General features: G+C 30.9%; 1 protein-coding gene across 1 annotated transcript; it reads left to right on the top strand.

Annotated features, from left to right (window-relative positions):
- Nucleotides 1-9,481: 9,481 nt before the first annotated feature.
- On the top strand, nucleotides 9,482-14,006 carry LOC105126682 (probable LRR receptor-like serine/threonine-protein kinase At4g36180). Its single transcript, XM_011027619.1, has one exon. It carries the CDS (start codon nucleotides 9,776-9,778, stop codon nucleotides 13,169-13,171), a length of 3,396 nt encoding a protein of 1,131 aa, XP_011025921.1. The 5' UTR covers nucleotides 9,482-9,775; the 3' UTR covers nucleotides 13,172-14,006.

A 14,006-nucleotide genomic window follows, 5' to 3' on the forward strand; every position in this document is an offset into this window, starting at 1 on the left:
AGCCCATGAGACTTTAGACCATGATCCGTGTCTGGCGGACCGTGGGTCTTGTACATGATTTTTCATCTCCCTTCCTGTTTCTGGCATAAATTGTGATATTTTCCATTCTTTTTTTTTTTTATCTGGCATATATTGTAGTAAATTGATTTTTCTTTTTTGTGAGCATGTTGAAAACTATCCATCCCTGTGAGCTGCGTAGATTCTTCTCTGTTCTAGAGACAGATAGGTAGATCTTCCCTTGCTCTCTCTCTCTCTCTCTCTCTCTACTGCTCTGTCTAGTTTTTCTAGAAAAGAACAGCACAATAAAAAAAACCCGACTCCCTGCAAAACCAATCTTGGATACCATGGTCAAGGCTTAAACACTGTGGAGGATTAAGGGGATATTAACTGTGTTAAGCAAGTGAGGGGTTCGAAGCTTTAGCTTACTGATCTTTGTGTGTCCTCCTCCTATGCTGCTGCCATTGCCAAGAGTTTCCTTGATTTATATAGTTTTTTTACTGGAAAATAGAGAGAAATCAAGTTATCTTCTGAAAAAACAATAGTGATGTTTTTTCTATTTGATAAAGTTGATCATTCAGCATTGGAGCAACCATTTTATGCGCTGTTGTTCAGCTGTTTCCCTGGTAACACCATCCTCCATGCCCCTTGGAGTATATGATTTGTCTTTGTTGATCTCCGTTGCAGTCCTTCCAGGTATATTATAATCTTAATTAGCCCCAGCACCAGGAAAAAAAAAAAAAACAAGGTTCCAAATCTCACCACCAATACATTTGTCGTCTTCGGCGCACCCATAAGGATAATACAATGATATATATATAGATATAATATGAGGGATAGATTGCTACTGATTCACGAATAATCCAATAACTTGATGATTTGAGGTTTGTTTTGGGCAAAGATAAAAAAAAAAAAATCATGGTTTTTTTATTTAAAAAACCTAAAATAATATTGTTTTTTAAAAAATTTAAATTAAAACTTAATTTAACCTCTATCAATTTATCTAATATATAATCCAAGCTTTTAAGTAGAGTCAGACCTGAAAATCAAGTCTTCCAGGAAAGTATTGCTTGAATATATTATTGCAGTTGTTCTTATATTTATTAATTGGGCATTTGGCTCTGCATTTAAAAGGTGTTTTTAAAAAAAATTGAATTTTTTAATTTTAAATTAATATATGTTTTATGTTTTTAAATTATTTTAATATATTGATCTCAAAATTAATTTTTAAAAAAATAAAAAAAATATTATTAAAAAATATTTTTTTGAATGAAAAACACATTAACAAATAATAATAATTACATTCCAAAACATGCTTTAAATAGGTTAGTTTAGAAACATGTAAAAAGCATGTATATCCATCGTCTATCATCATCTCTAGTTATTATTTTGATATAACATGAATTGATGCGAGACTTGATAGCTAAAGTCGATAATTGAATATATAGCGCTTTTTAATAAACAATAAGTTGTGGTCTGCAGAAGACATACAAAATTCCCCACACTTCTTAAGTTGTGGTCTGGCCCAATGCAAGGCGCTCAAATAATTCCTATGCCCTTAATTTTGCAAGGGAATCGATTTTAATTGCTCTTTAAATTAATTTTGTGAATAAGATATTTATTTCTCGAATTACTTACTTTAAGATTTTGAATTTTGAATAATAACTCAAGAGACAAATCCATTTATCATCCCAAAAATCTCCACAAAATGTCAATTTTCATAACAATCCACTCCCATGCTTTAATGCTCCAATAAAAGTAATCAAGAATGTCTTGAATGTATTTTCCAACTATTCCTACCACAGCTTCTCGGACGCGAGTGTGGGGAGGGAGAGTTTAATATTTTTTATTAACTACTAATTAATTCAAGTTTTTTTTTTTATCATTCCTGCCTTTTTTTTCAATAAAATTCCTCTTCAAATTCCAAACTATTAATTAGTTAAATAAATAATTTTGTATACTTTATACTTTATATTTTTTGTAAGTTTCCTTTATTTTTGTATATTTATTTTATTATCTGATTTTAATTTTATTTTTTAATAATTAATTATTAAAAATATTAGAGTTCATGATAATTTATAGATTTGTTAAATTAATATGTGTACAAATAATATATTGTATGCATATGAATATGCATACAATTTAACAAGTTTAGTTTTTTTTGTTAACTACTAATTAATTCAAATTTTTCTTCTTTTTTTTTGAATTATTGTTCCTACCTCTCTTTTTTCAACAAAATTTCTCTTTAGGTTCTAAACTATTAATTAATTAAATTAATATTTTTTTATACTTTATGCTTTGTGTTGTAGGTGAGTTTTCTTTATTTTTTTTTCTATTTTTTCTATTATTTTAATTTTATATTATTCCTTAATAACTAGTTATTAAAAATATTAAAGTTTATGATAATTTATAGATTTATTAAATTAATATGTGTATGAATAATATTGTATGCATATGAATATAAATTGAAATGAGTTTTGATAAATTGATATGTATTTTGTTATGAATTTCATATGAAAAATAATGGTGATCAGCTTACTAATAATTAAAAACAAAGTAATGAATAACTCAAAAAATTAGAAACACAATAAAAAAAAATTAAAATATATTAATAGTTATATTTAACCGACTTATATAAAACAACAAGCTAACAAATAATTGTTGTCAATAATTTCATTAATCCCTAAAAGATTTAGAAATAGATGAATAAAAATTTAATTATATATATTGAGAAGAAATATCCTTAATAAAATTAATAATAAAGTTATTATAAATCAGTTTCAAAATATGAAAACTCAAAAAAAAAATTATAATGTAAACTTTTTTATTTTAAAAATATTTTTATATAACACATGTCTGTATAATATTAAGTATTTGTAAGTAATTCTTAATAATTAGTTATTAAAAATATTAGAGTTTATGATAATTTATGTATTTATTACATTAATATATGTACGAATAATATATTGTATGCATATGGATATGCATACAATTTAACAAGTTTAATTTTTTTATTAACTACTAATTAATTCAAATTTTTCTTCTTTTTTTTTTATTGAATTGGTGTTCCTACCTCTCTCTTTTCAACAAAATTTCTCTTCAAGTTCTAAACTATTAATTAATTAAATAAATAATCTTTTATATTTTATGCTTTATGTTTTAGGTGAGTTTTTTTTTGTTTTTTTCTATTTATTCTAAAATTTGATTTTAGTTTTATTCCTTAATAATTAGTTATTAAAAATATTAGAGTTTATGATAATTTATAGATTTGTTAAATTAATATGTGTATAAATAATATTGTATGCATATGAATATGAATTGAAATGAGTTTTGATAAATTAATATTTATTTTGTTATGAATTTCATACGAAAAATAATGGTGATCAGCTTACTAATAATTAAAAATGAAATGTTGAACAACTCAAAAAATTAGAAACACAGTAAAAAATTAAAAAAATAGATTAATAGTTATATTTAACCGACTTATATAAAACAACAAGCTAACAAATAATTGTTGCCAATAATTTCACTCCTCCCCGAAAGATTTAGAAATAGATGAATAAAAGTTTAATTGTATAAATTGAGAAGAAATATATTTAATAAAATTAATAATAAAATTATTATAAATCAGTTTCAAAATATGAAAATTCAAAAAAAAAATTATAATGTAAGTTTTTTTTATTTTAAAAATATTCTTATATAATACATGTTTGTATAATATCAAGTAATTGTTAGTAATTTGTCTCCTCATTTAAAATTTTTTGGTTTCGTCATCGATGATAGTAGTTATTTTTTTAAAAAAAATTTACTTAAAATATATTAAAATAATTTTTTATTTAAAAAAAAATATTTTTGACATGAATAGAAAATAAACATATAAAAAAATAAATTTTAAAAAACAGTATTTGAATACAATTTCAAAACAGTGCTGAAGAAACATGGACATCCCCATTTCTCACATGGCAGTTAATTTTCTTTTTCTTCTTTTTTCCCTGACCTTTTGATAAAAGTCTTAATCAAGGCTGTCTATCTAACTCATTAAAGTGGCATAGCTTTGTAACGTAATCATAAGGTCTTGCAATTATATTGCCTAATACCAACCCACCTTGTTGGTTTGAGTTCGGCAACTGGCCCGGGAGAGAGACCCATGCAGCTATAAATACATGGTAGACAGCAATGCATTAAAAGCCTTGTATTGTTTGTGTCTCAAAGAGTAAATTATTGTTTGTTTTTTTTTATGATTTTAGTAAAATAATTAGTCAATCCCTTTGTTTTAAAAAATTAATACATTTCTCATTTAAAAATATATTAAATATTCTTTGATTTTTAATATCAGCTAGTCAAAACCATTGAAAACGCTACAAAAAACATTGCTTTAATAAGTTTTCTTTTTAGTTTTGATTTTTAATGATAATTTCTTGTTTCAAATGTTTTTTATTTTTTTTTAATTTGCATTTCTAACCTCGCCTATTAGAGAATAAATTAAAAATGTCATTAAAAGGGTAATTTACCGTCGATCTTGATTAAAGAATTAACTTGTGAATAATCAACTAAAAATATTATAAAATACAATGGAATTAAATGAAGACTAACTAGATAGCAAATAGCACATAAAGGCAGCATGGTCACATGAAAGATTTGATTTTGAAATTATATTTGAAAGTCCAGCATTAACACATCCCAACAATGAATATGCTCCATTGCATGGTGGTGGATGGTAGGTCCAATAGTGGTAATGAGTATATAATATAAAGTATTCGACATGTAATTATAGCAATAGCATATATCAATAATTTCTGCCGCAAAAAATTGCAAAGAAATTGAACAAGTGTCTATACATTTAAAATATATATTTTTTTTTTTACAAGTGAAACAAGCTCCCGCTAAGATCAATCAATTCAAATTTGCCACCAATAACTTCTTCTCCTGCTGCCCGCACAGCCATCGATTGCTCCTGTTGGATGATGGGCGAGGAGTGCCTTTTTTTGCATCACTAGATGACGTGGCAGCCCATCTTGGTTAATCAAACTTCTTTTTTCTTTTTTTTTTAATCTAGGTGGTTGGCTTTAAACCACCCTTGTTAGGTTTTGCCCTTGTGTACTTTCCCTTCATAATCACCCTAAAAAGAAAGTTTAATGATATCCTTCCCCCCCTTAATCTATCACTATTTGGCATTTTGACCATTGAATTAAATAGGAAAAAGTTTATATATATATATATATAATTAGTGAAATAAGGGGGGAAAGTCCAAGATGTGATATAAAAGTCAGAAAAGGGGAAAGAATTGCAAGAGAAGCAGAACTTTAGTCAAATCACAAGAGAAAAAGCAAACAAAATAGTGCAGTGAAAGCATAAAGGTTATTCTAGCATGATGGCGAACCCTTTATTATTCTTATAACCGGAAAAAATTGAAATTAAAACAAGAAGCTGAAAAAAAAAAACAGGGAGATGATTCCTACAAGCGTGAGTATAAAACCAGTATTTGTCGCGGGTTATACTTGTTTTTTAATGTATTGATTATAATATAGTTTCTAACATGAAAAATTTCAAATATAAATCAATAAATCTATAAAAATATCTCATTAAATAAATTAATAATTATTTATGTAAATAAACAAGAAAAAAATAGTTAAGAGTGACCAAGAGAAAAATCAATAAAATTAAGAAATGAATGTAAATCAATTTATTCAATAATATAAAATGAGACATTTATTTGATTGTGTTTGATGAATTCATTTATTAAAATGAATAAAAAATAATTTAATAACCTAAAAAACTCATGACTTAGAAAATAAACACAAATAAAATTGACTATATAAACTAATGTCCTAAAAATATATTATGCAAAGCCAGACACACCGACAAAGTTATTTAAAAATAAATATTTTTTACTTTTTAAAATAAACTTTATTTGTATAAAATCAAAAAAATCAAAATAAATTAACATGACATCTTGAAAAACATAAACATAAACAAAACAACTCTAAACAAACTTACATGAAAAAATATCATGTAAGACCCCATGACCTGTGTTATAAGAATGGTATAAACTCATAAAAAAAGAAATTAAAGATAATTACAAAATTAATATCTTGTTTTATATAAAAAACAAATATAGAGTGATAAGATCATATGAAATCGAATCTTTAACAAATCAAATATTAAAAGATAAAATTAACAAAAAAATTACACAAAATAATCTAAAAATAAAAATAAAAAAACATTAATTAGAAGGTAACTAAAAAGTTAATCCGACATGTGCTCCAAAGCCAATTGTAATTCTTATTTCTTAAAAAAAACTTTGAGTATACAAACTTTTTTGATATATTTTTTAATATAATAAAAATTATAAGTGTAAATCAAAAGGTTTATCAAAGCATCTAATAATCATTAATATAATTATTGTTAATGACAATTAATAAAAAAACTAAAAAAATAATTAGATAGATATAGATCAAGACATTTAATCTCGTAAAATGAAATTTTTATATATTTATATCCACTAAATTTATTCATTAAAATCAACAAAACATAATGTAAATAAAAACACATATAAAACAAAGTGAACAAAGTAAAAAGAAAAAAAGTATGCATGATCAAACATATAAGAAATATTATTTCAAAATAACTACTTTTTGTGTAGAACAAAACCTACTTGTATAAAGCAAAATAAAAAATTAGCATAAATTAAACATAAAACAAAATGATTTTTTCAAAAATAAAGCATTTATCCAAAAACAGCTTGTAAAACTCATAATTTAAATAATAAGATAGAGACAAACTGATATAAAAGAATACAAAGGTAACCATAAAATATATATTTTTTAAAATATTGAATGATAAAATTATAAAAAAAAAATAAGAAAAAAAATATTAATTGTATTAATACTCAAAACTTGTGATCCTTCTCATTAAATTAAAAGCATTACAAATAAAAAACTATAAAGTTTAATTTAATCTTAAATAAATCAAATACTAAATGATGTAACAGGGAAAAAAAATCAACCATGTAAAACAATTAGGGTGGAAACAGAAATAAAAATAAATAAATTTGTGGGCATTTAAAAATTAAATTGCAAGGTTAAATTGAAAAAAAAAATAACAAAAAAAAATAAAAAAAATGAAAGCTAGATTGAAAAAACAACAATGTAAATTTTGATTAAATAATGAATTTGAATACTAATAAAACTCTAATAAAAGATCCAATGGTAAAAATAACAAATAAAAACACAAGGACCAAATTAGAGAAAATAATACATTACAAATTACAATTTAAATATTGAATTGAAATCATAAAAAACTTCTTCAAAATGGTCAATAAAAAAAATAAGCAATAAAAAACATAAAAAGTGAAGCTGAGAAATAAAAAGAAAAAAAGGATAAACATCTACTTTAACTTGAAAAGAGATAAAAATATGAAAACAAATTAGAAAATGATCATCGATTGGTCCATCACTGACACACTTCATACCAGGAGAAAGATCACACAACGATACTTTAAATGACATGATGAAAAGTTTTTTTCGGATAAATAACAGTGTTTCATGGCCATTAAAATAATGCGACGTCACCAACACACTAATGTGTGAAAAACACGTGCCAACATCTTTTCTGAATTTAATATTAAAAATAAATGTTAAATTACTAAAAATTCCTCTATAACCTATAAAATAAAAAATAAACTAATATGAAAGTAACAAAACACTCCTAATGCATAAAAGTTTTTTGGTCTTATCTATGGGTAAAAAAAATATTTTATTTATTTTAAAGTTTGTGCAAAGTAAAAAAAATCTCTTGATTAAAAAATTTAAATTTCATGGATCCTGAAGTAGAAGAGTACTTTTATTATACAAAATAATCTAAAAAAATAACAATACAATATTCAATCTTTTAATGACAAATGGGTAGGCATAAAATACTAAAATACCCCCATATTTTAGCATTTTGACTTTTCTATTAAGGGGCATAAAGTTAAATTTATTATAGCAATTCATCATGAATTATATCTATTGCTATAATAAATTCACCGTGTGTTTTAAAGTTTTGTTAAATAAAAGGTCTATAATCAGGGGAAAAAAATTATTAGCTAAATAGCTTCTTCTTCTTTTTTTATCATGCCTTATATATTATTGTATTTCAAAATTTGATTTTGTATAAAATAAAATAACATGTTTTTTTTATTTATAGAGCTTTTTATTTATTCTGAATGCAAAAACTCATTTTATAACCATTTTAATAAAACATCTATATATATATTTTTTAAATTATATCTAAACATGTTTTTTAAATCATAATCACAAAAGTTTTCATAATGTTAAATACACATTAAATATTTATTTGTCCACGTGGTAATGTCATGTATTTAAATTGTATTTGGCTTGATAAAAAAAAATATTTTTTTATGTTTTTTAAAGTGAAATGCAATTTAAACAATAATAACCATGGTTATTATGTTGAACAAATGGAAGGTTTTTTTAACAACAAATTAGTACAATAATGTAAAGATTTTAGTAGAATAACACTATTTTTTTTCATGAAATAGCATATTTTTGTCTTATCCTGCTTCAAAAAATCAATACTTAGTAAATTTGTTTGCCAGTTCTGCATGTAAAAAAAAGAAAAAAGCTACAAACCCATAAAACAAAATAAACAAATGCAGATCAGGTTAAAGAGGAGCAAAATCACAAAAACATATTTTCCACTCCTAGCCTACCTTATCTTCCTATCTCCTCCACCACAAACAGTAACCCCTCCACCTCTTCCACCACCATAGCAGCAACAATTATCTAAACCGATCTCACCAAAAGCCCACCCAAGTGTGCATTTGAACAAGTAATTCAGATCAGATTATGAGTTGGGTCAAAAGAAAAGAAAGAATTTTGGAGTGTTAGGAAGACGGGAAAGCTTAAAAATTGATGCTTCGTAAGCTGAGGCTCACCACTGCTACTCTTTTTTTTTTTTTTTTTTTTTTTTTAATTTTAAAATTAATTGATAATATTGTCTCAAAGGTAATACTCTCTTCGCTGAGGTTACATGTTGCATGACGTTTAACGCTGGGTTCTAGTAGCTTCAGTTCTTGATGTAGTTTGGTTGGTCTTATTTATAAAATAATTAAACAATAACAATAAAAATATATTATTTTATAAGATTTTTTTTATTTTTTTTATTAATCTATCTATTTTTGAAAATTCAGATGCTAGTTGCCCTACCGCAAAGGAAGCAATGGAGCCACGGTTTTTATGGTCACATGACTATAGAGTCCTAGGATGTCTAAATCTAAAATAAATTATCACTATGAAGGATTTAAAACCCAATAATATTTCATAATAATAGAAAAAGAATGAGAACATATTGTATATTGTACAAGAGAAGATCACACATAAGGCTCAATGATTCAACCCATATCATGTCATATGAGGTTAAAAAGGTCTCTCCCTAGCCCCACACCACCACCCATTGAAAAAGTCTGTTCAAAACCTTTTGGGAAGAGGGAACCCTACACTACACTGTACCCGAGACGCCATTACCATCCAAGAAATAGAGCGAGAGAAAAGCTAAAAAAAATTGATTTTTGTTTAGTGTGTGTGAGAGAGAGAGAGGGGGGGAGTCTCGCTTCTGTATTTCTCTGTCCTCCTCTCCATTTTGTGTTTTAGGCTAGCAGTGTGTGTACAACCAACAGTCCTCTCTCTTCTCTTCTCCCCTCTCTCCATCTGCCTCTTCCCATGTGGCTCTTCTTCATCGTCCTCCCAATTGACAGAAAAACACCAAAACCCATTTCATGAATCCTATCAAAATGAGTCGTTTCCTTTTCTTTCTCTTACTGTTCACATCCTTCTTGGCCTGCGAATCCCAGCAAAACCCACAAACCCAAGCCCTGACATCCATCAAGCAAAACCTCCACGACCCGCTTGGAGCTTTAACCAGTTGGGATCCAACAACCCCATTAGCTCCATGTGACTGGCGTGGTGTCTTTTGCACAAACAACCGAGTTACTGAACTTCGTTTGCCTCGTCTCCAACTCCGTGGCCAACTCAGTGACCAGTTTGCTTCTTTAACATCTTTGCGTAAAATCAGCCTTAGATCAAATTTCTTAAATGGAACATTGCCTCATTCTCTTGCAAAATGCACGCTCTTGCGCGCTTTGTTTTTGCAATACAACTCATTTTCCGGCAACCTTCCACCGGAGATTAGTAACTTAACTAATCTTCAAGTCTTGAACATCGCGCAAAATAGGTTTTCTGGAGAGATTCCTAGATCGCTGCCTGTGAGCTTGAAGTATCTTGATTTATCATCAAATACATTTTCAGGTTCTATCCCTTCAAGTGTTTCTGACTTGGCGCAGTTGCAGCTTATTAACCTGTCTTACAATCAGTTTTCCGGTTCTATTCCGGCGAGTTTTGGCCAGCTTCAGAGTCTTGAATACCTGTGGCTTGATTATAATATTTTAGAAGGGACTTTACCTTCTGCCATCGCGAATTGCTCTTCGCTTGTGCACTTTAGTGCTAATGGTAATCGTCTTGGAGGTTTGATCCCGGCTGCCATTGGCGAGCTTCCGAAATTGCAAGTTGTTTCGGTTTCGGAAAATAAGTTTGTTGGGGCTGTTCCGACTTCAATGTTTTGTAATGTCTCGGTTTATCCGCCGTCGTTGCGGATTGTTCAGTTGGGGTTTAATGGATTTAGTGGTGTTGTAGGGCCGGAGTCAGGCGGTTGTTTTAGTGTTTTGCAAGTTCTGGATCTTCAAGAGAATCACATACGTGGAGTTTTTCCTCTGTGGTTGACACGTGTGGTTACTTTGACAATGTTGGATGTTTCGAGGAATTTGTTTTCTGGTGTTGTTCCGGCTGAGATTGGGAATTTGTCGAGGTTGGAGGAGTTGAAGATGGGTGGTAATGGTTTTAGAGAGGTGGTTCCAGTGGAGATTCAGCAATGTAGGTCACTTCAGGTTCTTGATCTTCATGGGAATGATTTATCAGGGGAAATCCCTGAGGTTTTGGGTGATCTAAGGGGGTTGAAGGTGTTGTCTCTTGGTGAAAACCAGTTTTCGGGCTCGGTTCCTGGGAGTTTTAGGAATCTTACAGGGCTGGAGACCTTGAATTTGGGTGGTAATGGTTTGAATGGAAGCTTGCCAGATGAGGTTATGGGGTTGAGTAATTTGACTACGCTGGACCTCAGTGGAAATGGATTCTCAGGTGAAATTCCTGCTGCTATTGGGAATTTGAACAGGGTAATGTTCCTGAATCTGAGTGGAAATGGTTTTTCAGGAAGGATACCGTCTAGTTTTGGAAATCTATTGAGGTTAAGTTCTCTTGATTTGAGCAGACAGAGTTTGTCAGGAGAGTTGCCGTCTGAGCTTGCTGGCTTGCCAAATCTTCAGGTGATTGCTTTGCAGGAGAATATGCTGTCTGGGGATGTTCATGAAGGGTTCAGTAGTTTGTTGGGTTTGCGTTACTTGAACCTCAGCTCCAATGGCTTCTCCGGTCAGATTCCGTTGACTTTTGGGTTTCTCAAGTCATTGGTTGTTTTGTCGTTGTCTAAGAATCACATTTCAGGGTTGATTCCACCAGAGCTTGGCAACTGCTCGGATCTTGAAACCCTTGAATTAGAGTCAAATTCTTTGACTGGCAATATTCCAGGTGATCTCTCTCGCCTTTCGCACTTGAAAGTGCTTGATTTAGGTAGGAACAATTTATCAGGTGAAATCCCAAATGAAATCTCCAAATGCTCGTCGTTATCCTCATTGTCGTTGGATAGCAATCATCTTTCAGGTAGCATACCGGATTCATTATCCAATTTATCCAATTTGACATCTTTGGATCTCTCTACTAACAACTTGAGTGGGCAGATTCCTGTCAATCTTGCACAAATATCTGGCCTGGTATACCTGAATGTTTCAAGAAATAACCTTGAAGGTGGGATTCCATCATTGCTGGGTTCTAGATTTAACAACCCATCAGTATTTGCAGATAATCCTAGGCTATGTGGAAAACCATTGCCTAGAAATTGTGTGGATGTAGAAGCAAGCAATCGAAGGAAAAGGTTGATTCTGTTGATTGTTGTGGTTGTAAGTGGGGCTTGCATGTTGGCATTATGTTGCTGCTTCTATACATACAGCCTCTTGAGGTGGCGCAAGAGACTAAAACAAGGTGCTGCGGGTGAGAAGAAACGGAGCCCAGCAAGGCCTAGCTCAAATGGAAGTGGTGGTCGTGGCAGTACAGATAATGGAGGGCCGAAACTTGTTATGTTTAATAACAAGATCACACTTGCAGAAACAACTGAAGCAACTAGGCAATTCGATGAAGAGAATGTGCTTAGCAGAACTCGATATGGCCTAGTTTTTAAAGCTTGTTATAGTGATGGAATGGTGCTCTCAATCCGAAGACTCCCGGATGGATCACTAGATGAAAACATGTTCAGGAAAGAAGCTGAATTTCTAAGCAAAGTGAAGCATCGAAACCTAACAGTTCTTCGTGGCTACTATGCTGGAGCACCAGATATGAGACTCCTGGTCTACGACTACATGCCTAATGGAAACCTTGCCACTCTCCTCCAAGAAGCATCCCACCAAGATGGTCATGTCCTAAATTGGCCAATGCGTCACTTGATAGCTCTCGGAATTGCCCGTGGCCTTGCATTCCTCCACACATCCAACATTGTTCATGGGGATGTCAAGCCACAAAGCGTCCTCTTTGATGCAGATTTCGAAGCCCATCTCTCTGATTTCGGGCTAGACAGACTAACCATTGCAACCCCAGCAGAACCTTCAACCTCAGCAACAGTTGGCACATTGGGTTATGTATCACCAGAAGCTGTTTTGACAGGAGAGGTTTCAAAAGAAGCAGATGTTTACAGCTTTGGCATAGTATTACTTGAGCTACTAACAGGCAAAAGGCCAGTGATGTTCACACAAGATGAAGATATTGTCAAGTGGGTCAAGAAGCAACTTCAGAAGGGTCAAATAACAGAACTTTTGGAGCCTGGTTTGCTTGAACTTGACCCTGAATCATCAGAATGGGAAGAGTTCTTGTTAGGTGTTAAGGTTGGGTTACTTTGCACCGCACCGGACCCTCTTGATAGACCCACAATGCCTGATATTGTTTTCATGCTTGAAGGTTGCCGTGTAGGCCCTGATATCCCATCTTCAGCTGATCCAACCTCTCAACCATCCCCTGCTTGATGACCCACCCGAACTCCAAATAACCCGAAAACCCGATAAAGTTTGACCATTTCCTTTAGAACCTTTTCTATTGTGTTGTTTCTTTTTTACCCTTTTGCCACTTCGGTCTCTGATGCCGGCCTGAGAGAAAAGATCGAGGCCCACAAGGTTGATAAATTGTAGTCAACGATTGGGACAAGGCGGGGACCACTAGCCCTCTTTTGTCTTTTTGGCGCCAAAGGGAGTCACGTGGCAGCAGAGTGAAAAAGTAGCCGTTAATGTTGTGGGCTCCGAGGAGAAGCTGGCAAAAAACTGAAAAAGAAGTGTCGTTTTCTATTAAAAAAGAAAAAAAAAAAAACGGAGGCAGTGATAATATAGTAGCAGCAGAGCAAAGCATTGGGGTTTGGTAATGCAAGTTGGGGCACAGCTTCAAGATGATCTCAGGCTCAGCTAAAAGCCATGAGAGGATCTTCTGTTGCCCTTCAGTTTTATTTTTTTTTCCTGGTAGAGGGCAAGCGATGGGGTCAGGGACACAAAATCTTAGGACCCCACTGGATCATCATCAAGAAGGGGATGGGAAAGCTACAGTAGAGGAGAGAAAGGGGGAGAAAACGATGGCTCAACATCTTCAATTAATTTTGAACTTTTTTCAATTTTTTTAGTGGGTCATGATGACTTTTTATCTGTGATGAATTTCTTTTTGAATTGTTGCATGCTGATTTTTGTCATTTAATCTGTATTTTTTCAGTACAGACGTAGTCGTAGGAGTGAAAAGTACTAGCACCAAGTACCACCTTTCCTTGTCTTCCATTTTAGTTTTTCAGAAAGGATAAGCTCTCTATCTATCTCCATGTTC

Source organism: Populus euphratica, unplaced genomic scaffold, assembly GCF_000495115.2.
Source record: "Populus euphratica unplaced genomic scaffold, PopEup_1.0 scaffold41.1, whole genome shotgun sequence".
NCBI lineage: Eukaryota > Viridiplantae > Streptophyta > Magnoliopsida > Malpighiales > Salicaceae > Populus > Populus euphratica.